At 44.9% G+C, this 23,943-nt stretch overlaps 1 protein-coding gene across 2 annotated transcripts in view; it reads left to right on the top strand.

The window, feature by feature from the left end:
- The window catches only part of SEH1L (SEH1 like nucleoporin), a 74,929-nt gene that overhangs the window by 21,821 nt on the left and 29,165 nt on the right, over positions 1-23,943 (top strand). The window contains exons 6-9 of one of the 2 annotated variants that reach the window (XM_077492403.1): positions 134-274; positions 12,422-12,579; positions 16,411-16,558; positions 20,589-20,801. In XM_077492403.1, coding sequence (XP_077348529.1) covers positions 134-274; positions 12,422-12,579; positions 16,411-16,558; positions 20,589-20,601 — 460 coding nt within the window. In that variant the 3' untranslated portion in view covers positions 20,602-20,801. Of the gene's footprint in view, positions 1-133; positions 275-12,421; positions 12,580-16,410; positions 16,559-20,588; positions 20,802-23,943 lie in introns of those variants that run through there. The other variant, XM_077492402.1, reaches the window with a different exon arrangement.

Raw genomic sequence — 23,943 nt, 5'->3', positions numbered from 1 at the left:
ACTTTGGATACACTTAACTTGGTTAACTTGTGTTTTGTATAGGCTTGTGATGACTGCCATATTTTTCTAATGAAAATGCCTGTTTTACTTGCACAAGTTATTTAGGAGGCTTTTAAATCTTATTTCTTTGCAGAAAATATGTAAAAGCTGAAACTTTGATGATGATCACAGATCCAGTTCATGATATTGCATTTGCTCCGAACTTGGGGAGATCATTCCACATCCTTGCAGTTGCTAGTAAAGATGTCCGAATTTTCACCATGAAGCCTTTAAGGTATGTTCTTGGGGTAGAATATTCAGTTTGCAAATGCTTTCTTAAAAAACGAATTTTCTTTAATTCTGGCACAACTTTAAATTTTGCATGTACCAGCCACAGAGTAGGGTTTGTGTGTATGTATGTGTTGTTCTTAATAATACATTTTCTCCTATCAACTTCAAGGACGGGACATCTGAGAGATGAGGGCTCCTCCCTACAGGAAAAACAATCACTTGACAGCTTTGCTATAAGTCCCCACACTTCCCCTTGATCCTCAGTATTGATTGTGTTTCTCCTGAACACAGCAGCATGGTTTTTGGGGGTTTTTTTTTTATTTTTTATTTTTTATTTTTTTTTCCCAAGACTGGATGACCGGGGAGGGTCTGATGGCTCCCTGTTGAGACAGGTTTTAGGGAAGCCGGGGAGGGCTGAACTAACCTGCAGGCTTGTCCTCACAGGTCGCCCCCAAGTTAACACCAGCGCTCTGGCCGCAGGGAGTGCGTACCATTGCTGAGGCTTTCAATCTCCACCATCAGCCGCTCTCCTCATTGCCTAAGTTTCAGCAAGTCCTGTCTTCCAAGCCTCACTCCGAGGCACATCCGCATCAGCTGGAGTCACAGCGCAACCTGGAGAAGCGTGTGGAGAGCGGAGCAAGGCGGTGAGAAACGGTCAGCCGGCTGTACATGCCCCAGCAGCCCAGGACCCTGCTAACCTCATGGAACAAGAGGAAGGGAAAGCAATTACTGCGGCCAGATCCAGGTCGGGGTCCGGTGAGTACAACCCCCTTGGAAAGAGAGGTTGGGAAGGGGGTAAGAAAATCCAGATTCTTGGTGTCAAGAATCCTGGAAAAGTCAGGACAGGCTGAACTTTACCTTACCCTTCCTCCCTCCCCAGTACAAGCCCGCAGTCTGGGGGAAGACATATAGTCCCTCGGCGGAGCCCAGGAGGCCCCAGATAAACACCCTCCTGCCGCTACAGGGCATAGCTCCTCAAAAAAGTCTGGATATTGTAAGGACAAACTCCCCAAGTCTCACTCAAAGCCCTTCTACTATAAATGCATAAATAAACAGGAAAAGAGGCTTCGGCACTGATTAAAAATGTTCTCATCCATGCAAACGGAAATGCTGGCAACTGTTAAAACCTTCTGTGATGCCGCCGAGCAGTCAACAGCCCAGGGCCCTGAGACAGAGTAGCTCACCCCTAGAGAGGGCACATCCTCTCTGGAAAGCCTCTCTGGAGGGGGGCCTAGTGCCCTTATCCTACCCTCACTGTTACTCCCTCTTGCCCAGATAGACGGGGAAGGGGGGGGATATGGATAACCAGACTAGAGCTGAACGCGGCTAAATTTTTTGGCCCTGGCTTTTCCCTCTTCCCTTTGAAAAAGTTGGGTCCCAGGAGAGGTGAGAGCTGGTGCAGTGTGAATCACACAGCCTATCTTTGCATCTCTCCAGTTGGGACAACAACTTGGAAGGTGGTGATTTTGGCTGCTATTCTCCTCCTTCAGTTTTCCTGAGGTTGGAAAAGTGAGCCCTGTGGCTGTGGTAAAAAAGGGGAAAGACAAAGCAATGAGTACTTCCCTTTGCCTTGGGAGCTTAGCAGCAGAATCCCCCTAATAAAAGCCAGGTGGTTTTAGGGTTTTGAGATAGGACTCCCTCCCTTAATCCAGGGTGCTACTATCCTTTCCCATGTGTCTGGGAACAAATAGCCCAGAAGCTTCAGCTTGACCAATGTATACAGCTTCCTTGTGAATCGGATTCTGTGGTTATTGCAAAACTAGCTTACCAGCCTACCACTATAAACCCTAATATAGTACATCAATATGGGTGAATTTAGTGAAGAGGTGTGATCTGTTGGGCACAGTCTCTTACAAGCTGTCCTGCCATTAAACATTCCTAAACAGTTAATGGGAAGGTTGTGAGGTGGTTTACAGGAACCTGGAAATTCCAGGAATAACAGGTTTCCCTGGTCAGCAAATGCACACTAGGTTATCGAAATTAAGGCCGGCTGCTATGAATTTAGCAGGTGGCTCCACAATGGTGCATTTAGAGTGTTCTTTTTTTTTTTTTTTTTTTTTTTTGGCTCCTAAAAGCCTGCCCCCTAATTTTTTTACCCTGGGGGGGGGGGTTCCTGGGGTAAACCTCTATGCTAAAGCTACATAAACTAGCTTGTATCTAGTGTATCTAGTGTGAAGTCCTACTGGTGTCTGATTACCTCCAGGCTAAGATTGTGATCATCTCTTCCTGAGAATGACTTAATTAATCTCTGGGTCTGTGCTCGTTAAGGCCTTAGATCAGGGGTGTCCAAATTTGATGAAGTGAACATGCGTGAGGGCCGACCATTTTGCTTGACATTCTTTGAACCATTAAAATTCGGTCTAAGGTGTGTTCATTCAAGCACTAATACACTGCCCGACAAGAATTATCTTGCCTTTGTGGCTGTGTGGTGAAGAGATGAAGTCAGTGGTATTATTATATAACACGCACCTTCACTTTAAGAGGGAAGTTTCAGGAAATAAAAACTAAAAATTTGAAATAAAGAACTGTGAAAAAATAAGGGTTAGTGCCCATCTGCAACGCCCCACCGTTGCCAGGAATGCACCATTTTCCATCATTGCCGCCTTGGAGGGGGCAGGACGAGTGCCAAAGAGATCCTACAGGGGAATCTCCTGTTAACACAGCGGCCTCCTTAAGAGAGAGTCCTGCCTCCTTTGATGGACAGAACAGTCATCTAATGGCAGCGCTGGAGACGGGACTTCCTATTACAGAGGCTGCCGTGTAAACAGAAAATAATCTTCCTGTGTGCATGGCACTCACCCCGCCTCCGAGGCAGCCGGACTATATATTTTTTGTGGCCCCGGCACTGGGAGATTGTCGGGGGCAACAAAAGATATCTATCTATCTATCTATCCATCTCTATCACCAGGCAGGCCGTTATAAATTGGACCATGGGTCGGACTTTGGACATGCCTGCCTTAGATGCTTGGACTCACTCCCACCTGTGGGTGGGTTGGCTACACCTATTCGGACTTATACAGTAGTAGCGTAACAACTACCACTACTGTGTTATAGTCTCAGACCTCCATTATTTGGAACTACCATGCTCTTTCACTGGTGAAGGATTAGTATTGGAAGTTCAGGCTGTGCCTAGGATAGATTGTCTGACCGCACATCAGAAATGCACACCATGGGAAGTTTTGTGTCTTTTCTGTTATAACTATCTTATGGCTCAACAGAAATGCATAATATTATGTGACTGTATACTGTTGCTTATCAGAAACGTATAACATTGAATTGCTAGTGACATTTCTTACATATAACCATACACTATTTCCAATCAGTCACAGCATAGAATTGTCAGCGACATTTCTGTTGGTTATACGACTGTACAAGTTGCTATTCAGAAACGCACAGCAATGAGTTTTTGCTAGTGACATTTCTGTTATGGGACTGTGCAGTGTTGCTAATCAGAAGTGCACAACATTGAATGGTTCGTGACATTTTCTGTTGGTTCTTTGACTATACCCTGTTGCTAATCAGAAGTGGGTTAGTGTCACTCTGCTGGTTATGACTGCACTTGGTCCAGCACCAGCAGTACACAACTGTAGGTCGCAGGTGTCTTGTCTGTTATCATACTGAGCTGGCTATGCAACTGCATTTTCCCAAGTGTTCTTCCAGGACAGCCCTTGAGAGATGGAGCTCCTCCCATCGACCCAGGAAACACATTGCCACAGTTCAAAAGGCGGTCCCTCAGGTCCCTGGTCAGTCATTTGTGTTTCCTCCGTCGGAGGAACATGTTGCCAGGAACCTGAAGGCCCCTCTCAGGGGCTGCCTGAGAACCTGTAGCCATGAGGGACCGGGTCCTATTCCTTGGCTGCAGTTTTGGGTCCATACCTTTTTTAAACGGCTCGGGTACCGTCCAGCTGATTCGGAGCAGACCCGTTACCCTCCTCCTTCCAGTGCCGAGGTGGCCAGGGGCAGAATGGCGCTGGTTTCCCCCAGGAGCGGTGAGTGGAACCTCCATCTCAGCTCCTTGTTGCGGTGGGGTCGGAGACGCCGAGCGTCACTTCCGGCGGAACCGCGTCATCACTGCGTGCCGAGACTTCCGGTTCCGGGTCTCTAAAGGTACAAGGAGGAGAGGGAGAGCCAGCGCTGTGCCTGTGAAGCCCGACCAGCGTCCAGCAATACCGGACTAGCGGCGGGATCGGGAGCATCAGAGGGGGACCATGGAGGCTATTCCCCAGGATACTCCGGCGGAGACAGGCACCAACCAATCCCAGGTAGGCTGCTGGGCATGCTATTACTCTGGTGGAGTGGTGGTGTTTGTAGGCTGGGTCCTGTAGTGCCCCACGGTGGCGGTTTACTCACAGTGAGATTGTTTGCACTTGGTGATTGAAGGAGGGACATGGGGCTGACGCTAAGAAATCCTTTGTCTTCTTATTTCAGGCTAAAGATATCCCAAGGGAAGACAAGACAGGCCGCAAAAAGTGTCCTAATTGTGGGAATAGGTTGTCCTCTGGCTCTAACAAAGCCCTATGCAAGCAATGCATTGCAAGCTTGCTTAAATCTGAGGCAGATTCCCCTTTAGCAAAGTTTTTGGGCTCCTTTAAAGAGGAAATGGCGTCGACCTTTAAGTCCCTCCGGGAGTTAATCACTGACGTGGGATCAGCTGCAGCTGCCTCCACGAGTAAAGCAACTATAATCTCTTCCTCACCATGCCTTACAACACCCAGCTCAGGGGAGCCCCGTATGATCAGGGAGCCTAGCCCCACGTTGATTAGCCCCGATTCCTCTGACACTGACTCGGGTCAGGAAGAGGATCAAGTAACATCCAAAGCCTCAAAGTATAGATTGTCTCTTGAGGAAGTAGATGAGCTAATGGGGGCTATCTATGATACGCTGGAAATTGAGGAGGAAGAAACTCAGTTATCTAGACATGATCAAATGTATGAGGCTCTGGGGAAAAAGAAAGCAAGGGTTTTCCCTATACATAAGGTGCTTTCTGACCTTGTCCTTAAGGAGTGGTCTGAACCAGATAAAAAGGTTTTCTTTCCTAAATCCCTTAAGAGAAGGTTCCCTTTTGATGAGAGCCCAGAGGCGGTCTGGAATAAAAATCCTAAACTAGACGCCCCTTTGTCCAAAATCTCAAAACAAGCTGATCTGGCTTTTGAAGATATGGGTCACCTGAAAGATCCAATGGACAGGAGAACTGACATTGTCTTAAAGAGGGCCTGGGATGCCTCTATGGCAGGCTTAAAACCAGCTCTAGCCACTTCTTGTGTAGCTAGAAACCTGGAGTTCTGGTTGTCGCAACTTCAAGAACATTTAAAAGCAGGCACTCCTAGGGGGGAGCTTCTGAAATCCTTCCCTATGCTTTTTAAGGCCACCAGTTTCATCTCTGACGCCTCCACGGACTCCGTAAAATTTGCGGCTAAGTCAGCAGCACTTTCAGTGGCAGCAAGGAGGTCAGTATGGATGAAAACCTGGGGGGGAGACACGGCGTCTAAGACCCGCCTGTGCAGCGTCCCTTTTACAGGAGACTTAGTCTTCGGGCCTGAATTAGACTCCGCCTTAGAAAGGACGGCGGATAAAAAGAAAACCTTTCCCGCAAAAAAGAAAAATTTTCAAAGAAAAATTTTTCGTCCCTTTAAAGAACCCTCTAAACCAGAGAAGAGTTCAATCCCCAAAAAACATTGGTCGGGGCATAAAGGGAAAGGAAAAGGGGGCATACTGTTTAGCCGCCCCAATCAGGATCCCAAACCCCAGTGATGCCAGGGTCCCTGTGGGAGGAAGATTAAGCCAATTCCTTCCACAATGGGAAGAGACAACTTCAAACGAATTTGTCTTAAACATAATAAAAAGGGGTCATGCGCTGGAGTTTCACAGCCGCCCTCCTTCAAAGTTTGTAGTGACAAAACTTCCAAGTCACTCAGAAAAGGCCAGGGCCTTACCCTTACTGATAGGGGAGATGGTGGATCAAGAAGTATTGACACCAGTCCCTATACAGGAACAAGGAGACGGTTTTTACTCTCACATTTTTGTAGTAAAAAAGCCGTCAGGAAGATTCAGATTAATTATGAATCTCCGACCATTGAATCGCTCCATCCGTTACAAGAGATTTCGGATGGAGTCCATTTACTCCATAAAGAATCTCCTGCAGAAAGAGATGTTTATGGCTACCCTGGATTTAAGGGATGCTTATCTGCATATTCCAATAAAGGAGGAATGCCAGAAATTCCTTCGAATGGCAGTACAGATAGACACAAGGGTTTACCACTTTCAGTGCCGAGCGCTTCCCTTCGGTCTGTCATCCTCCCCAAGAATCTTTACCAAAGTTCTCGGAGAGGCTTTAGTTCCACTGAGGCTTCAGTCAGTCTCAATTATTCCCTACCTAGACGATCTACTCCTAACAGCACGCTCGGAGAGTCGTCTTTCTCAGGATCTGGAGTTGACTCAACTCAGCCTGAGTCGGTTAGGGTGGATTGTCAGCCAGGAGAAATCCAAGACAACCCCAACACAGGAGATCCTGTATCTGGGTTACTGGATCAAGTCAGTAGATCAAAAAATTATACTGCCGGAAGAAAAGATTTTGAATCTGTGGCAGAGAATATCTTTTCTTCAATGCAGCCCCAAATGTACAGTGAGGGAAGTAATGTCGGTCTTAGGTCTTATGACAGCAGCCATTCCAGCCGTACAATGGGCCAGGTTCCACCAAAGAGACCTTCAGGGGTTTCTGCTAGAACAATTAAGGGGCAGAGATCTGGAGGAGGAAGTTTTGATCCCCTCAAGGATAAAACGCTCCCTCTGGTGGTGGAAGGACAGGGAGAACCTGAACAAAGGGGTTCATTGGGTCCTTCCTATCACTTCAACACTGACAACAGATGCGAGCAGTTGGGGCTGGGGAGCACACCTCGGCTCAAGCTGGGTCCAGGACAAGTGGACCCCGGAAGAGAAATGTTTCTCTTCCAACTGGAAAGAGCTAACAGCAATCCTGAGAGCGGTCTTAGCCTTTCACCCCACAATACAGGGTCACCATCTACAAGTCCGTTCAGACAATATGACGGCTGTAGCATACATAAACAAACAGGGAGGTACCAAAAGTCCTCGTTTGATGGTAGTAGCCAGACGCATTTTCCAGTGGGCAGAAGCCAATCTGGAATCCATTTCTGCAGTCCACCTGAAAGGAGAGCTGAACAACACGGCGGACTTCTTGAGTCGACAAAAGATTTCGAACCAAGAATGGTCCTTACACCCAGAGGCATTCAATCTCATAACAAATCACTGGGGAAAACCAGAGGTAGACCTTTTTGCGAACAAAAACAATGCAAAGGTTCCAAATTTTTTCTCGCTAAACCCAGGAGATCGGCCCCTGGCTGTAGATGCCTTGCAAGCTCCATGGTCTTTCAGTCTGGCGTATGCTTTTCCCCCTCTTCATCTCATTCCGAGGGTCCTAGCAAGATTCCTCAAGGAAAAAACCTGTTTGATTCTAGTAGCACCGTTTTGGCCCAGGAGACCATGGTTCACAACGTTGCTACAATTGACAGATTATCCACCTCTAAGGCTTCCCTACAGACAGGACCTCCTGTCGCAGGGACCTCTTTACCATCCACAGGTCGCCACACTGAAGCTTTCGGCGTGGTTACTGAGGAGGAAATCTTAAAGAGTAAGGGCCTGACAGATGAGGTAATTGCGACCTTACTACAGAGTCGCAAACCAGTCACGAGGGCTATTTACAAAAAAGTCTGGAAAAAATTTAATAGCTGGTTGAATAGCCGTGACATAAACACGGCTAATATTCTACAGTTTTTACAGGAAGGTGTAAACAAGGGTTTAACCCTAAGTACCATTAAGGTACAGATAGCTGCCTTAAGTGTGTACCTAGATGAACGTTTACAGGAAAATCCTTTTGTCGCTAGATTCTGTAAGGCAGTCGCTAGACGCAAGCCAGTCAGAGTCACCAAAGTCCCATCCTGGGATTTAGCAGTTGTACTAAAAGCTTTCTTGGGGTCACCCTTTGAGCCTATCTCGGAGGCCTCCTTAAGGCTTGTTACATTTAAGACAGTACTCCTGGTGGCAATCACTTCAGCCCGTAGGGTCAGTGAAATCCAAGCCCTTTCCATCAGGGAACCTTTTCTACAGATCCTAGAAGACAGAGTCATTCTAAAGACAGACCCTGGGTTCTTACCAAAGGTAGCATCTAGCTTCCATAGGTCCCAAGATATTGTCCTTCCCTCATTTTGTCAAAATGCAGCAAATGAGAAAGAGGAACGTTTTCATTTATTGGATGTGAGGAGGTGTATTCTAGAATACCTTAAAGTAACAAATCCATTCAGAATTTCAGACTCCCTTTTTGTCCTTTTCTCCGGACAGCGTAGGGGACAGAAAGCTTCAAAAGTAACCATAGCTAGATGGATTAGGCTAGCTATAGCAGAGGGGTATAAGGCCTTGAATAGAGATCCTCCTGAGGGTGTTAAAGCTCACTCCACAAGAGCGTTGTCTGCATCCTGGGCAGAAAGAGCTGGTGCCACCCCGGAGCAGGTATGTAAAGCAGCCACATGGTCAAGCTTTTCCACCTTTACAAGGCATTACCGACTGGACTTAATGTCTAGTCAGGATCAGGCCTTTGGGAGGAAAGTCCTCCAGGCCGTGGTCCCCCCCTAATCTGGTAAGTACTTGGGGATCCTCTCAAGGGCTGTCCTGGAAGAACACTTGGGAAAACTGGAGTTAGTACTTACCGGTAACTCCTTTTCCGGTGGTCTTCCAGGACAGCACGATCCCACCCTTTATTTGATTATAATGATGTACTAATGTTATTACCTGTTATGGTTTATATGTTTTTCAGTTCCATCCTTCGGTTCTTGGTGAATGACTGACCAGGGACCTGAGGGACCGCCTTTTGAACTGTGGCAATGTGTTTCCTGGGTCGATGGGAGGAGCTCCATCTCTCAAGGGCTGTCCTGGAAGACCACCGGAAAAGGAGTTACCGGTAAGTACTAACTCCAGTTTTCTTGATCATCAGAAGTGTACTCCAGGTGTTACTATAATTTCTGGTTATATGGCCATACAGAGTTCAGTATCAGGAGTACACAGCGCCGTACTGGTTCTTGGCCTTCTGTCTGGCATCTATTACCTTAGTTTGCGGTACATCAGAAAAACACAACAGTGAAAGGTGTCTGTGTCTTCTCTGTTTTTCATATTGACTAAGAAAAACACCACATTTGCATTTGTTAGTGTCCTTTGTTAGATATATGACCTTACTTTGTTGAGCATCAGAAGCACACATTGGAAGTTCTTCTTCCTCTTCCTCTTCCTCTTCCTCCTTCCTCCTTCCTGTGCTTAAAGTGGAAGTAAACCCACCAGTCGTTTTCAGCCAAGGAAGCTGCCATCTTGGCCTCCGTTTAATCTATAACTGCAATGTTGCAGCACATGTGATCAGTTAAGACACCAACCATAGGATGATTTGACAGTTTGGTTGAAAGCACAACCAATGGGGGTGTCACATTTACGGCATGTTAGAAATGTAACTGTTGTGTGGATGGGTTTACTTGTGCTTTAAATATGATGGTATCTTAATACATAACATTTTATGGTTGTTTGTGTCTTCTCTGTTGTATAGGCGACTGTACATCAGAATATGCAACAGTGCAGGCTGGGTGTGTCTTCCTGTTTTTGTATTCCATATAAAGCTTGAGCTGGCCACCCTTCAGAAATACAAGGTTTATGGCCTATATATCTGTGATATTATATAATTCTCACTTTTATTCCAAGACCTTTTTTTTTCAATGTACATGGAAGGAACAGATGTTCTGACTGCCTGGTTAGTGAGTGCCAGATCTTAAAGAGCAGGGACTGCTCAGAGTAATAAATACCCTATTCATGGTTAGAAAACCAGTGACTTAAAAGGTTTATTCTAAAGTGTGGAAGACCTTCTGTTCCTTGGGTAAAGAGAGGCAGATAACCTCCACCACTGTTCCAGTTATCCTGGAGTTTTTCCAGGACGGAGTAGACTTAGGCCTTGGGGTCAGCACCCTTCGGGTTCAGATAGCGGCCCTCTCTGTCTACCTTGATATAAGGTTGGCAAAAGAAAACCTAATCAAACATTTTCTGTTGGCCACGGAAAGGATTCCTGTCGCCAAAAGTGGTTTCCCTCCATGGGACCCAACAAGCGTAATAGAGGCGTTATCTAAATACCCTTTTGAACCTATAGAAGTTCCCTTTAAGTTTGTAACCTTAAAATTATCATTTTTTTCAGTTACTATGGCCAGGAGGGTCGGTGACCTGCAAGGTCTGTCCATTAAGGAACCTTTCCTATTGGTACAGCCAGAAAGGGTCACCTTTTAGGGCAGATTCCTTATATCTACTAAAGGTAGCGTCTTTATTTCATAGGACACAAGACATAATATTGCTGTCCTTCTGTGATAAACCAAAAAATGAGAAAAAATAAATTTCATTGTCTAGATGTAAGATGTCTCCTTGCCTATCTAGAAAGAACAAAGTTTTAGGAGGTCCAGTCACCTGCTAGTTCAATATGCTGGCTCTAGGAAGAGGCTTCAGGCTTCTAAAGCCTCAATTTCTAGATGGATCAGAGAAGCTATCTCTGTAGCATATGAAATTTCTGGAGTTCCAGCACCAGCAAAAGTTAAAGCTCATTTAACCAGGTCACAAGAAATGTCCTAGGCTGAGAAAGCAGGGTCCTCCGGGGAACAATTCTGCAGTGCGGCCACCTGGTCCAGTCAAGATGCGTTCCTAAAGCACTACTGTGTGGAAGTGTTGTCACAGCAAGACTTGGCTTTCGGTCGGAAGGTCCTATAAGCTGTGGTCCCACCCTAAAAGTAGGCCTGGGGTTACTTGATTATCCTCTCAGGTGTGCTGTCCTGGAAGGTGATAGGAGAAAACCTACGTTAGACTTGCCGGTAACGATGTTTCTACGAACCTTTCAGGACGACAGGCCTACTTCCCCCCCCCCCCCCTATGTGGAGAGAAAGATAAGCTAAACGCTAGGTGGTAAGTTCCTATGTAGAGCAATGCTCCTTGTGAACCAGTTCAGGATTACTTTATTAAATGCTGAGGATCCAAGGGGAAGGGTGGAGACTTATAACAAAGCTGTTAATTGATTGTGTTTCCTGTAGGGAGGAGCCCTCGTCTCTCAGATGTGCAGTCCTGGAAGGTTCGTAGACTTGCCGGTAACGGTGTTTCTAACATGGTGTTTTTTTGTGTTTATGGCTTCTATACTCTCCTGCCATAATACCTAAAGTGTTGGGGTTAATTTGGATGTCTTTATACCAAAGTTTCACATACAAGAAAAGACTTTCATACCTGTCGCTTGTCTAAACGTATTTTTAAAATTTTTAAAAATGGTATGAAGTTGAAAATCGGGTCACTAAGAGCTGGTTCACATCTGTGCAGTTCCTTTGAAAACAATAGAATACAGAAGGAGAATAACAAGTTACTTAAGGCTGATTAGAGTAAACAAAAGGTTAATGAGGGGATGAACAGAGGAAAATAACCCTAATGATGTTCATCTCAATGATCTGCAGATGAATGAAGCCACGAACAGCACTGTTAATAAATGCAGTTTTTAAAAAAAAAATATATACTGTATTTATCGGCGTATAACACGCACCCCAAGTTTAGGAGGGAATTTAAAAGAAGAAAAAAAAAACTTTTAGGAGGGAAGTTTAAGGAAAAAAAACTTGCATTTAAATGCCCATCAATGCAGCCTTGTCAGTGTCATGTGCGGCCGAAGATACACGGAAGCCTCAGAGAAAGGCAGAAAGAGTTTGCAACAGCAGGGGATCAGCGTATAACACGCACCCCCCCCCCCCTCGATTTTAGGGGGAAAAAAGTGTGTCTTATACACCGATAAATACGGCAGATCTCTCAGCTGCCAGGTGTGTGTGTGTGTTCTGGCAGGGGTTGTAGCAGTAGGGTTTTTTATTTTTTAGTAGCACGTCCAGTGCATCTAGTTTAAAGTGTGTATGTATATATAAGCAAAACTTGTTTCCGTTTGTTTTTTTTTTCCTTCCAATCTGTGTCCTGCTAAGGAGATTAATTTTCACTTCAGCAGCAAGTGAGAGGAAATCTCCCCAAGTTGAAGGGGGGTGGGGATGTTAAAGTTAGCAGGTCTTTTTTTTTTTTTTTTTTTTTATGTTTATATATTTATTTACAGAAAGGAACTGACTTCTGCTGGGGGTGTGACAAAATTTGAAATTCATACAGTGGCACAATTTGATAACCACAATTCACAGGTATGGCGAGTAAGTTGGAACATAACTGGCACTGTTTTGGCATCGTCTGGGGATGATGGAACTGTTCGGTTATGGAAAGGTAAAAATATTTTATTTTTGTAGCAAATGTTGGCTTTTTTAATCAAGAAGTCTGTCATGGTACATATTCAGTTGGATTTGGTGTAGTGTATATGTAATTGATAAGGGTTATATATAATTAGATAATTGTCTCCACGCCAAACATGTAGTGTTTTAAAGCAACGCATCCATGTCACACACCAACTCCCTCAAACAATATTTTACAAACGGTCATCCACAGGTGTTGTTAATGCTAAAGTTCTGTTTTCACCTTTTTCTGTAAATTTAAAGCAATGTTAATCCCTCAAGTTTTTCTAAGCACTTTCAGCAGCCAATTGTAGTTACCGAGTACATAGCTTCTTTATCTTAAACGGGAAGTAAACCCCGATGAGTTTACTTCCTCTTTCATTCCCTGCAAAGCATAATGGACTACTATGCATCGCATAGTAGTCCATTATGTGTCACTTACCTGACACAGGAGCCAGCGAAGTCGCCGCTGTCCCCTGTAGTCCGCCACATCCATCTTCTTGGTGGGGGTCTCGCAGCTCCACCGCTGTCATAAGGCGAAGCCGCGATGACGTCACTCCCACGCATGCGCACGGGAGCCGACACGCGCGGCAGCTCCGTTGTTGAGAATGCCGCGCCCAGTGCGCCTGCGCGGACAGCGGTGCCTGTTTTCGGCCAAATATCTCCTAAACCATATAGGTTTAGGAGATATTTCTTGGACCTACAGGTAAGCCTTAATCTAGGCTTACCTGTAGGTCAAAGTGGTTTGTAAGGGTTTACAACCACTTTAATCCATGGCTATGTTCCAGTTAAGTTGCCTCCATGACAGCTGCCTCAGGTTTCCTGCTTCAGGGTGGCACCCTTGCATGCAGGGACTAGTTGTCTCCCTACACAGTGTACAGCATTATACATACATACAGCCCTGCAGCCTAGGATGGCAGGGGCAGTCCTGTGAGTCTTCTGATCAGTTTCAGGTCTGATTTCAGCCAAAAGTTCAGGCTGAAATCTGACCTGAAAAGGTGCCAAACTCCTGCTTTGAGCCTGCTGTGTGCTGTGAAACCAGCCTCACGGCGTTCCAGTCTTAGTCCATAGGGTTCAATATTGAGTTGGCCCACCCTTTGCATTTATAACAGCTTCAACTCTTCTGGGAAGGCTTTCCACAAGGTTCAGGCGTGTCTGTGGGAATGTTTGACCTTTCTTCCAGAAGCACATTTCTGAAGTCGGGCACTGATGTGGACGAGAAGGCCCGGCTCAGTCTGCGCTCTAATTCATCCCAAAGTTGTTTTATCTGATTGAGGTCAGGACTCTATGCAGGCCAGTCAAGTGCATGCCAATAATTCTATTGGCTTTGCTTGCTATTGCTGAGCCTGTCCCTTACTAGGACCCCCAGGTCCTTTTCCATCCTAGATTCCCCCCAGAGGTTCTCCCCCCTAGTAAGTAGATTGCGTTCATGTTTTTGCCACTTGAAAGGAATTATTTAAAATTCTACATTAAACCTCATTTGCTATGTGGTTGTCCACCCCATTAATTTGTTTACATCCTCTTGCAAAGTTTCCACATCCTGCAGAGAAGTTATTGCCGTTTAACTTGGTATTGTCTGCAAATACTGAGATTGAGCTGTTTATCCCATTCTCCAGATCATTTATGAGTAAATTAAATAGGATTGGTCCCAGGACAGAACCCTGGGGGACCCCTCCATTCTGGATACTCACAATTTTATCACCAACCTCTGACCTTGCTCCTGTAGCCAGCTTTCACTCCAACTGCTAACCCTTTGGTCCGTGCTGACAGACCTTCGTTTGTGCAGTAAATGTTTATGGGGAAATGTATCGAATGCCTTTGCAAAATCCAGACACGCTACATCTACAGGCCTTCCGTTATCTAGATTGCAGCTCACCTCCTCATGGAAGATTAATAGATTGCTTTGGCAAGAACAATTTTTCACAATTCCATGCTGAGTACTGCTAATGATACCATTTCCATTGCAAAAATCTTGTATACAGTCCCTTATCTTCTCCAAAGAGCTTGCATACTATTGATGATAAACTGATATATAGTACCAAGGGACCTTTTTTAAATATTGTTGCTACATTGGCTTTTCAACAATCAGCTGGTACCAACCAGTCAGACTGTTCGTAAAAATGAACAATGGTGTAGCAATTGCCTGAGTTCCTTAAAGCGGAGGTCCACCCTAAAGTGGACTTTCCGCTCATCGGAACCCTCCCCCCCTCCGGCGCCACAATTGGCACCTTTCAGGGGGGAGGGAGGTGCAGATACCTGTACAGTACAGGTATCTGCACCCACTTCCGGGATAGCTCTCTGCGGAAAGGGGCATAGATTACGCCCCTTTCCGCAAGTGCCCCGCTGCCTGCTGGGAAACACACAGATCCCAGAGGCAGCGGGGACCGTCCTTATTGCACAGCGCGACTCGCGCATGCGCAGTAGGGAACCGGGAAATGAAGCCGAAAGGCTCCATTTCCTGATTCCCATACCCAAGATGGCGGCGTCAGCACTCGAGAGACGATCTAGAGATCGGCTTCGGGGTGCCGACATCGCGGGCGCGCTGGACAGGTAAGTGTCACTATTTTAAAAGTCAGCAGCTGCAGTATTTGTAGCTGCTGGCTTTAAAAAAAAAAAAAAAAAAAAACGCGGAGTCCCGGTGGACTCCCGCTTTAAGGACCCTTGGGTGCAAGCCATCTGGTCCCGGTGACTTATTTTAGGTTTTTCAAGTCTATTTCCAATTCTATTCTCTGTTGGCCAGGAGTGTGCTTCCTGTGACGTGTCACAAGGATAAACCCTGCAGTTTTGGTTACTGAAGCCCCTCATTAAGACTGAGAATAAATTCAGTACCTTCGCCATCTCTCCATCCTTTGTAACCAGCTTCCCTTTATCATTCTTTATGGGGCCAATATTAAATTGAGCCACTCTGGATTTTTATTGGCTCTTAATTTTTTATTCTTTGGGATGCACTGGCAAGTGCTTTTATTTAATATGCTCTTAATTCACACCCATTTTTCCTCTGTTCTTTGTTCCTAGGACTTCATCCCATTTAATATCTTCCGACAAGGAGCGTAGTTTATCGAAGTTGGCGCTTTTGAAATTCAGTGTCTTTGTATTCCCCTTATGTTTCCTATTTGTTTGATTATATACTGAAACGAGTTGACCTGTGGTCACTGTTTTCCTAGGTTGCCCTGTATTTCCACACCTGTGATCACGTCTGTATTGGTGATCAGTAGGTCTAGTATGAAATTCATGAAATTGTCCTTAAAGACATTTAGGAAATGGCTAGTCTTAGACAAAGTCCCTTTTCCTTCGGCCCTATCTATCTGGATAATTAAAATCCCGCCATTCCAAACTGTGATAGTTCTGTCTTCCCCCCCCCCCCCCCCCCCCACCTCCTCCTGGTTAGAATGCCTATAGCATACTCCCAGTATTGCTTTCACCTGGTTTCTTCCCTTTGTAGTTCTACCCATAAGGATTCCACCTCCATTAGTGATGTCATCCCTCACATTCACTTGCACATCATTCTTCATATACTGGCATATCCCTCCCCTTTTTTTACTCTCTCATAACCACAAAATCAAAATCCTCCTTTATACATATGCCCAGCAGGGAAAACACTAAATGTTTTTACAAAACTATTTTTTTTTTTTTCTCATTTCTGTCTGCTTTTTTTGTCGGTCTTTCTGTCTTGGTAAAATTCTTTTGATTGCTTAATTGCTGGGGGTGGCAGGCAGTTGTGTGATACCTGTGTGTTTATTTTTTTATTTGCCCTGTTCTAATGGTAATCCAGTCCCTGAGACATTGGCATAATATCTGATTTACTTTTCTTCTGAATCTATTTAAGCCAACTATATGGACAACTGGAAATGCACCGGCGTACTAAAAGGTGATGGGAATCCTGTAAGTTCCAATCAGCAAGGATTTCTTGTTCCTTCTGTTGGCTCCACCAATCAGAGTTTACCTAATTCTATCAATGGCTCATCTTCTAGCAGGTAAGTGATTTATGTTGTGGACATTTGAATGTGCAAGTAACTTGTTGGCATGGAGGTGTTAATTTTTTGTGATTAAACATATGCATGTTACTGAAACAGTGTGTGATGAAGAAAAAAATAAAACCCAGAGAATATTTTAAAATATAAGTATACGCCAGCCAATGTATCTGATTGTCACTGGACCAGGAGTAGAGGGGAAATCTTTTCCCACAAGGGTACCTTTTTTTTTTTTTTTTTTTTTTTTTCTGGTGACAAGTTTTGGGTTTCAACCCTTTAACTTTTTCCAAAACTTGAAGAAAAGACTTACACTGTGTGCACAACTTTTAGGCAAGTGAGTATTTTGACCGAATCATTATGCCTATTGTACGACTCTAAGCTGTATAAACGTGAATGCTTATAGGATTTAAGCATATCTGGTTGTGTATTTGTGTAATGATGGAGGGTGTGACCTAAGGAGAGGTAAACCCCGATGGGTTTTACTTCCTTTCTTACTCCATTCAAATGAAAAGCATAATGGGCTAGTATGCATCACATACTAACCCATTATGTGACACTTACCTGCAAACGAAGCCAGCGCTGTCCACTGTGCTGCATCAATCTTTACCCCTCTTCCTTCTGGGGTCGCGCACTCTGGCTCTATGACTGGCCGGAGCCGCGTGACGTACCTCCCACGCATGCGCACAGGCGCAGTCGGTCGCGGCACTTGCGAGTGAAGAAAGGGCACAGAGGTGTGTTTCTTTTATGGAGTATGCACCGATTTACATAATCGGCACGCTACAAAGAAAATGTATCTTAAACAGCGCATATTTGGGAGATATTTCCACTACTTAGTCAAGTCTTATTCTAGACTTGCCTATAGGTAAATGTCACACACAAGGTTTTACAGCCACATTAAGGTGTGCATAATTCTTAGACCAATTCTTTTCCTTATGTAAAATGGGCCAAAAAAGACGTTTGACCCTGAAAAGTCACAAATTGTAAAAAGTCTTAGAGGGATGCAGCACTCTTGAAATTGCTAAGATATTGGAGTGTGATCACAGAACCATCAGGCTCCATTCATGCCATGGCATTTCTTTTTGCAGGTGGAATCGCATCGATTCTGCCTGAAATTCGGAAACACCGCAAACCGCAGGACCCCTTGAGATCCCCGATTACTTTGAGCGGCACCCAAATCGCAGTAAAATGGCACAAATGGACTGTCTCCCAAAAGAGGTTCTTGTAATTTTTTGGGCGACAGGCGTCCCATAGTTCTGTTTGTGAGATTTTTACTGCGATTCGGGTGTGATTCAAAGTAACAGGGATCAAAAGGGCGTCCCGCGATGTGCTGCGTTTCCAAATCACAGGTGAATGGAGCCCCAAATATTTTGTTGCAAATAGTCAACAGGGTTGTGAGAAACATGTTGAGAGAAAAAAAATAACGTAAATTTAACTGCCAAAGAGTTGAGAACCAAACTTGAAACTACCTACCAGGAACCCATTATCCTCCCAGTGCTGTCATATTTCAGAACTGCAACCTAACTGAAGTGCCCAGAAGTACAAGGTGTTCAGTGCTCAGAGGCATGGCCAAGGTAAGGAGGGCTGAAACCCAACCACCACTGAGCAAGATGCATAAGTTGAAACGTCAAGACTGGGCTAAGAAATATCCAACAGATTTTTCAAAGGTTTTATGGACTGATGAGTGACTCTTAATGGACCAGATGGGTGGGCCTGTGGCTGGATCAGTAAAGGCACAAATCTCCACTTTTACTCAGACACTAGTGAGGTGGTGTACTGGTATGGGCTGGTGGTATTAAAGAAGGTCTAGTTGGACTGTTTTGAGTTGAAGATTGGCTCAAAATTGACTCTCAAACCTACTGCAAGTTATTTTTAATTCCCCTTACCCCAAGCAGTGGTACAGAAATGTCTGTATTTCTTTCAAGAAGACCATGATATTCATGCAGGACAATGCTCCATTGCATGCATCAAAGTACTGCCACTGGGTGACTAGCCAGTAAAGGCCTTAAAGGTTAAAGAATGACATGGCCCCCTTCCTAAACCCTCTTGAGAACTTGTGGAGCCTACTTAAACGGGAGATTTACGGTGAAGGAAAATAGTACACCTCTCTGAACAGTAAGGATCATCTCCGGTGTGTTAAACTAGCACATGTAGAGCCCGCCAGGAAGTCTGCACAGCGCTAATCGCAGGCAGTGAGGCATTTTCCCGATGCGCGGCTGCAGGGATTGAGGAATGTCTCGCTGCCTGTGATCAAAGCTGTGCAGTGTCGACTTCCTGGCGGGCTCTGCACGTGCTAATTGCAAACACGCCTGAGCTCATCCTTGGGTGGTGAGGAGGATGTTGCTATTGTTGCAGAGTGTCCTGAGCAATACTGTGTCCAAGGGTTTCCCCTGGTTTATATTTTGCAGGTTTGTGAAACCGCACAGAATTTGATTTTATTATTGGCAGTTCATAAATGGTTGATTTATTTTAGCTATATTGACATACACTGAAAATGTTTGCACAGCTCACAAGATGTTTACCTAAATTTGTGTATTTAGACCTGAATTACTATGACAAAACCGTGAGACCCCTTTCATGCTGGGGCATCAGAGCCGTCTGCGGTTAAGTTCTGCTATTTTTCGTGGAGCTTTACTGACGTTTTTGCATGGGTTTTTGACCGATAGTGGGGCGGATTTAACCTCCGCTAGCGGCCGAAAAAAAGGCTTAAAACAACCTGCAAAGTGCTGCTTCCTTGGCGCTTTGCCAGCAGTTCTGCAGCAATGCCCCTTTCATTTCAATGGGCAGGAGCGGTGTATACACCGCTCCAAAGATGCTGCTTGAAGGACTTTTTTAGCGTCCTGCCAGTGCACCGCTCCAATGTGAAAGCCCTCGGATTTCACACGAGTGAGAGGAGAGGCACTATGCGGGCACTATTTTTAGCGCTGTAGCGCCTGTAAAGCGTCTCAATGTGAAAGGGGTCTAAGAATGGCAGTCTTGATTCCGTTATTATGGATTAATGCACTTCATTGCAGTTTATGCTAAATTAATAAACCCTTCAATCTGTTTATCTGTGACATATAGGTAATTGCTTAATTGAATGTGTTTTGAGTGCTTCTAATTGTGGACCTATGTGTGTGTGTTTTTTTTAATTTTTTATCTTGAATAGCTGCAATGCTTTTGTTTTTATATATTATAAAATGAGCTATGGATTATAATAAAGCTGAACTCTAATTTCCATACATTTTAACTGTGTGGCGTTCCATAAGGCTGGGTTCACATCTCCAATGGATGTGGCTCACAGCATGGGTCCAGTGTGTTCCTGTTCTCTGTTTCAGGGACTAACTGGGACGTATTTTTGCCTGCATTCAGCCCTGAAACGGCGCTAAAGATGCACAGCATTCATGTGCAAACCACGCCGCAAGGAGATATGTGAACTGGCTCCATAGATAGCTGGTCACAATCTCCTGTCGTGCGAATTACATGCAAAGAAACCTGCATCCAATTTGCATAGGTGTGAACCCAGCCTTAAAGCCTTAACTGCTGGAATCAATTTGGTCTGTGGGCACAGATTATAATCGATATCATTTTTAATCAGACAGGTGTTCTGGAAACACTGTGGAAATCCAACTGCCATGGTATCTGATATTGTCTGGCCTGTAACGTGAAACTTTATGCTAAATAAAAATGGGCGAAAAGGGAGGATTTTTAGTGCAGGAGAGACATGTTTTGTCTCTTCTGCATTAAAGTTACTTACTTACCTGCCTTTCTGCCCTTGTTCAGTAAGCTGTGCACTAGGGGGCCAGAAAATATATACATACATGGAAACCTGACTGTGTCATTTGACAGAAAACTCTTTAACATTTAAATTTGCCTGTGATAAAAAAAGGGGGGGGGAAATGTTGCTGCTCCCATTAGTAGCGTTCAGCTTTATTCTCAATTTATATATTTTTTTATCTAATCCAAACAAGAAAGATGTATGCTTTTGTTTAACACATTTTACCTGAGTGATGCATTTATTTTTCTCCCTTCTCCGTTTGTATTGTGTTCTTAACAGACCGCACAGCTGATACCAACCTAACCGGAGTAACTTTGCTGTTTTGCTGCTTGTTGCATGTACGCTGGATTGGATGCAGAGTTTTTTTTTATTACCAACACAGTTTGAATCATTCCAGGATGTGCAGGATGTCTTGTAACTACAGCTAAAAAAAAAAATTGTGTATATGTTTAATATTTTTTTGTTTTGATATAATAAAAATATGTACTTTAATCTTGTTTCTGTTCACTTAGCTAAATCTTTACGAGTAGGAATATTGGCTTACAAATGCCTCTGATAATGCCAGGCGTATGTCTATTTAAATTGCACTTTAAGTACATGGAAAGTTCTGCCCCACCCACCCTTTTATTTTATTTATTCTCCCCCTTCATCTTCTATTTGTAGCCTAAATCCCATAAGTTATACTGCATTTCATGATTTGGGGAGTGGCACTGCACACCAAATTAACAATTTTACTCCAGCTGTGACAAATGAACATACCAAGAATAATCACTGGGACTGTTTTTAACTTGGCAGATAACCATTACATTTTTTTGTTTGGAATTTGGCTTAAGATGTTAGTAAAGCCGCCGTCTTTTTTTTTTTTTTTTTTTTTTTTTTTTTTTTTTAGAATTTTATCATCCTTGTTAAAATAACATACCTATACTTGCCTGCTCTGTGTAATGGTTATGCACAGAGCAGTCCCTATCCTCTACTTCAGTGCACTAGACCCCCCTCTTCGGTTGGTGCCCCCACGGTAAGTTGCTTTCCATGGGGTCACCCATGCATGCTAGCTCAGAAGTCCCGCTGCCGCGTCCATTGACACAGGTAACGGGGCTTTGGCCCTGCTCCCATGTCAGCTTTTGACGACAGCGAGAGATGGTAGCTTCCGCTGCCATCCATTTGCCCAGTGAGTAGAGAAACAGCAGTAGGAGCTGCTGCGCTCGTGCACATCGCTGGATCGGGCTCTGGGGGGGAGCTGCAGCACAATAGGTTTTTCACCTAAAATGCATAGAAAGCATTAAGGTGAAAAACTGTAAGCCTTTAGAACCCCTTTTTTAAGTTTTTTTTTTTTTTTTTTTTTTTTTTTTTTCTTCTATAAAACAAAAAAAATGCAAGACATAGTTAAAGGAAAATTTTTTTTTAATACAGATGTGAGCTACAGTCAGAAGAGGTTTTAAAAGTGAAAAATTCTTTTGTCTGGTCTATGTTCAGGTCACTCGCAGAGTAAAGCTGGTCATAGATGGTTAGGTTTTTCATCCCCCAAAACTATGCTAAAAAGAGCATAGTTTTGGGTTTCTCTGCCTACCAGGGAGCAGCAATTCCATTGATCGGGTCTGCCTATTTCACACTGGTCCAGTAAGATGAGGCATATTAGACAGTGGGACGAAACATGACAAATGGGAGTGTAGGCACAGCCCTTGCCATTGGCAGAAACGGGTGCCTCAGGGCATGTTGCCTGACTATATATGCCTACAACACAAGTGCTTGGGGTCTTTGGCTGGAGAACAGGGTCCCAGAGGGAGGGGGGCTGCTGCCGCTCCTCCGTACAGGCTGCCATGTGGCCTCAGGTCGACCTGAGGGCCAGAATCGTGGAAGCTGCAACGCAGATGTTCTGTAATGCTGATTAGGAGGGAGTTGTGCCTAGAAGGGTCTGTCCAGGCTACAGTGAGTACAGACCTGCATCTAGGGGCCTGTTCTGTGAAGGTCTTCACTTCAGGCTAATGAAGCCATTTGCAAGGGTGTCGGATAAAGAGGATACTAGTGAGTGTCCTGAAGAAAAGTGTATATTGAGTCTGCTGCCAGAGCAAGCAAAGGACTTTCCTTCCCACCTTACTGTAGTGCACAGACAACCCCCCCCCCCCCCATCAGGACCATCGGATCTGTCACACGAGAGGAGTAGCCGATCAACGGCTCTTCCTGTTTACACTGATCAGCCGTGATTGGACACAGCTGATCACTTGGTAAAGAGTCTCCGTCAGACTCTTTACCTAGATCCGTGTTGCGGTGTGTCAGTCTATCATCGCGCTGCGTGCCCCGTCATATGATGTCCGGTCAGGCTATTGAAACCACTTTGCCGCCATTTTGCTATATGACGGTTGTCAAGTGGTTAAGGGGGGAGTTTAAGGAAAAAAATGTAATTTCTTTTCTCTCAGAGCCATAGTAATTACTACGTGGGTTAAAGACCACCTCTAAGCGATGGACACTGGCACACCCTAAGACAGGAAGTCCACTCCCTTTTTATAGCCCTTCCCACTGCTAGGAGTACCTCAGTTTTTTTCACCAGTCTTTTAGGTGTTGGTAACGAGTAAAGATGTGCTGCGTTCCCCCTGGAATATTCCTTGCTGGGGCAGGCTATGCAACTGGATCCATTCAAAATGTCTTTTAAGGCGAATTGAATGGTACCAGGGCCTCATGGAGGAAGATTGAGTGTCAGTTTTACCAAAGAATCACTGCAGCAGGATAAGGTAAGTGGAGATTCCTAAGGAGTTTTACATTTTCTTATGTATTTTTCCTTTAAAAAGTAAATGTTGTCATGCCTAAAGTCACCACTGGGGGCTGTATAGAGCACGTACCTTGTCATGCTTTCCTTAGATCACTCTCAGAAGCTGCAAGCATTCCTACGGCTAGCAGTCCCAGGCCTCCAGTAAGATGTTGAGGGGGCATTTCTTTCAAAAAGACACTCCCCACCTGGGCAGAAGTGCTTCTCTCGCTGGATAGGTAGGGGGAAGTCAGAACGATCGGAGGATGCAGCTCCGTTCACTGCCCCTGCATGGCGGTTTGTCACCGCTGTCCTCGCCGCCCCCTCCCACACACGCCGATCCCGTTGGAGGGAAGACAAAGCGGGTGTTTGGCGCAGCATTAGCGTGCGGCAACGCCCAGCACAGGAGTACATTTAAAAAGCGAAATTTTGCTGCCAGCAGCTGACTGAGGGACACAAGCAGAAGGTGGCACGTAAGTGGTGACACAGGCATTCCCTTGGCACATTTACTGACGCCTCAGGCTGAGCATTAATGGCAGCAGCAGTTTCTGGACTATTTGCTCAAGCAGTGGGTGCAATTTATTCTGTTAGCACCTCTGCATTTTTGCATCGGGCTATGCTTAGAAGGGATGTAGAAACGCCTCAAAAAAGGGCTCAAAATTATCTCCCTCAAGCTCTAAGAAGCTTAGCCTCAGCTCTACAACGGCATCCTCCCCTGACAAAACTGAGGTGGTGGGTGGTCAGTGAGCCATTGGGGCCATCAAATGTTGCAACCGTTTCCAACACTGCAGCCTCTGTCTATATTACTGAAGAGTTTTCCTCAGCCATGATAGGATTGGAGGAAAGGTTAGCGGCTTTAATTGCATCTTCCCAGAGTGGGACAAAACACAACAG

This window comes from Lithobates pipiens, unplaced genomic scaffold, assembly GCF_037356315.1.
Source record: "Lithobates pipiens isolate NorthernLeopardFrog02 unplaced genomic scaffold, aLitPip1_a1.2 Scaffold_19, whole genome shotgun sequence".
Classification (NCBI taxonomy): Eukaryota; Metazoa; Chordata; class Amphibia; order Anura; family Ranidae; genus Lithobates; species Lithobates pipiens.
Note: the sequence above shows the minus strand (reverse complement) of the source record. Positions and strands in the feature narration are given on the sequence as shown.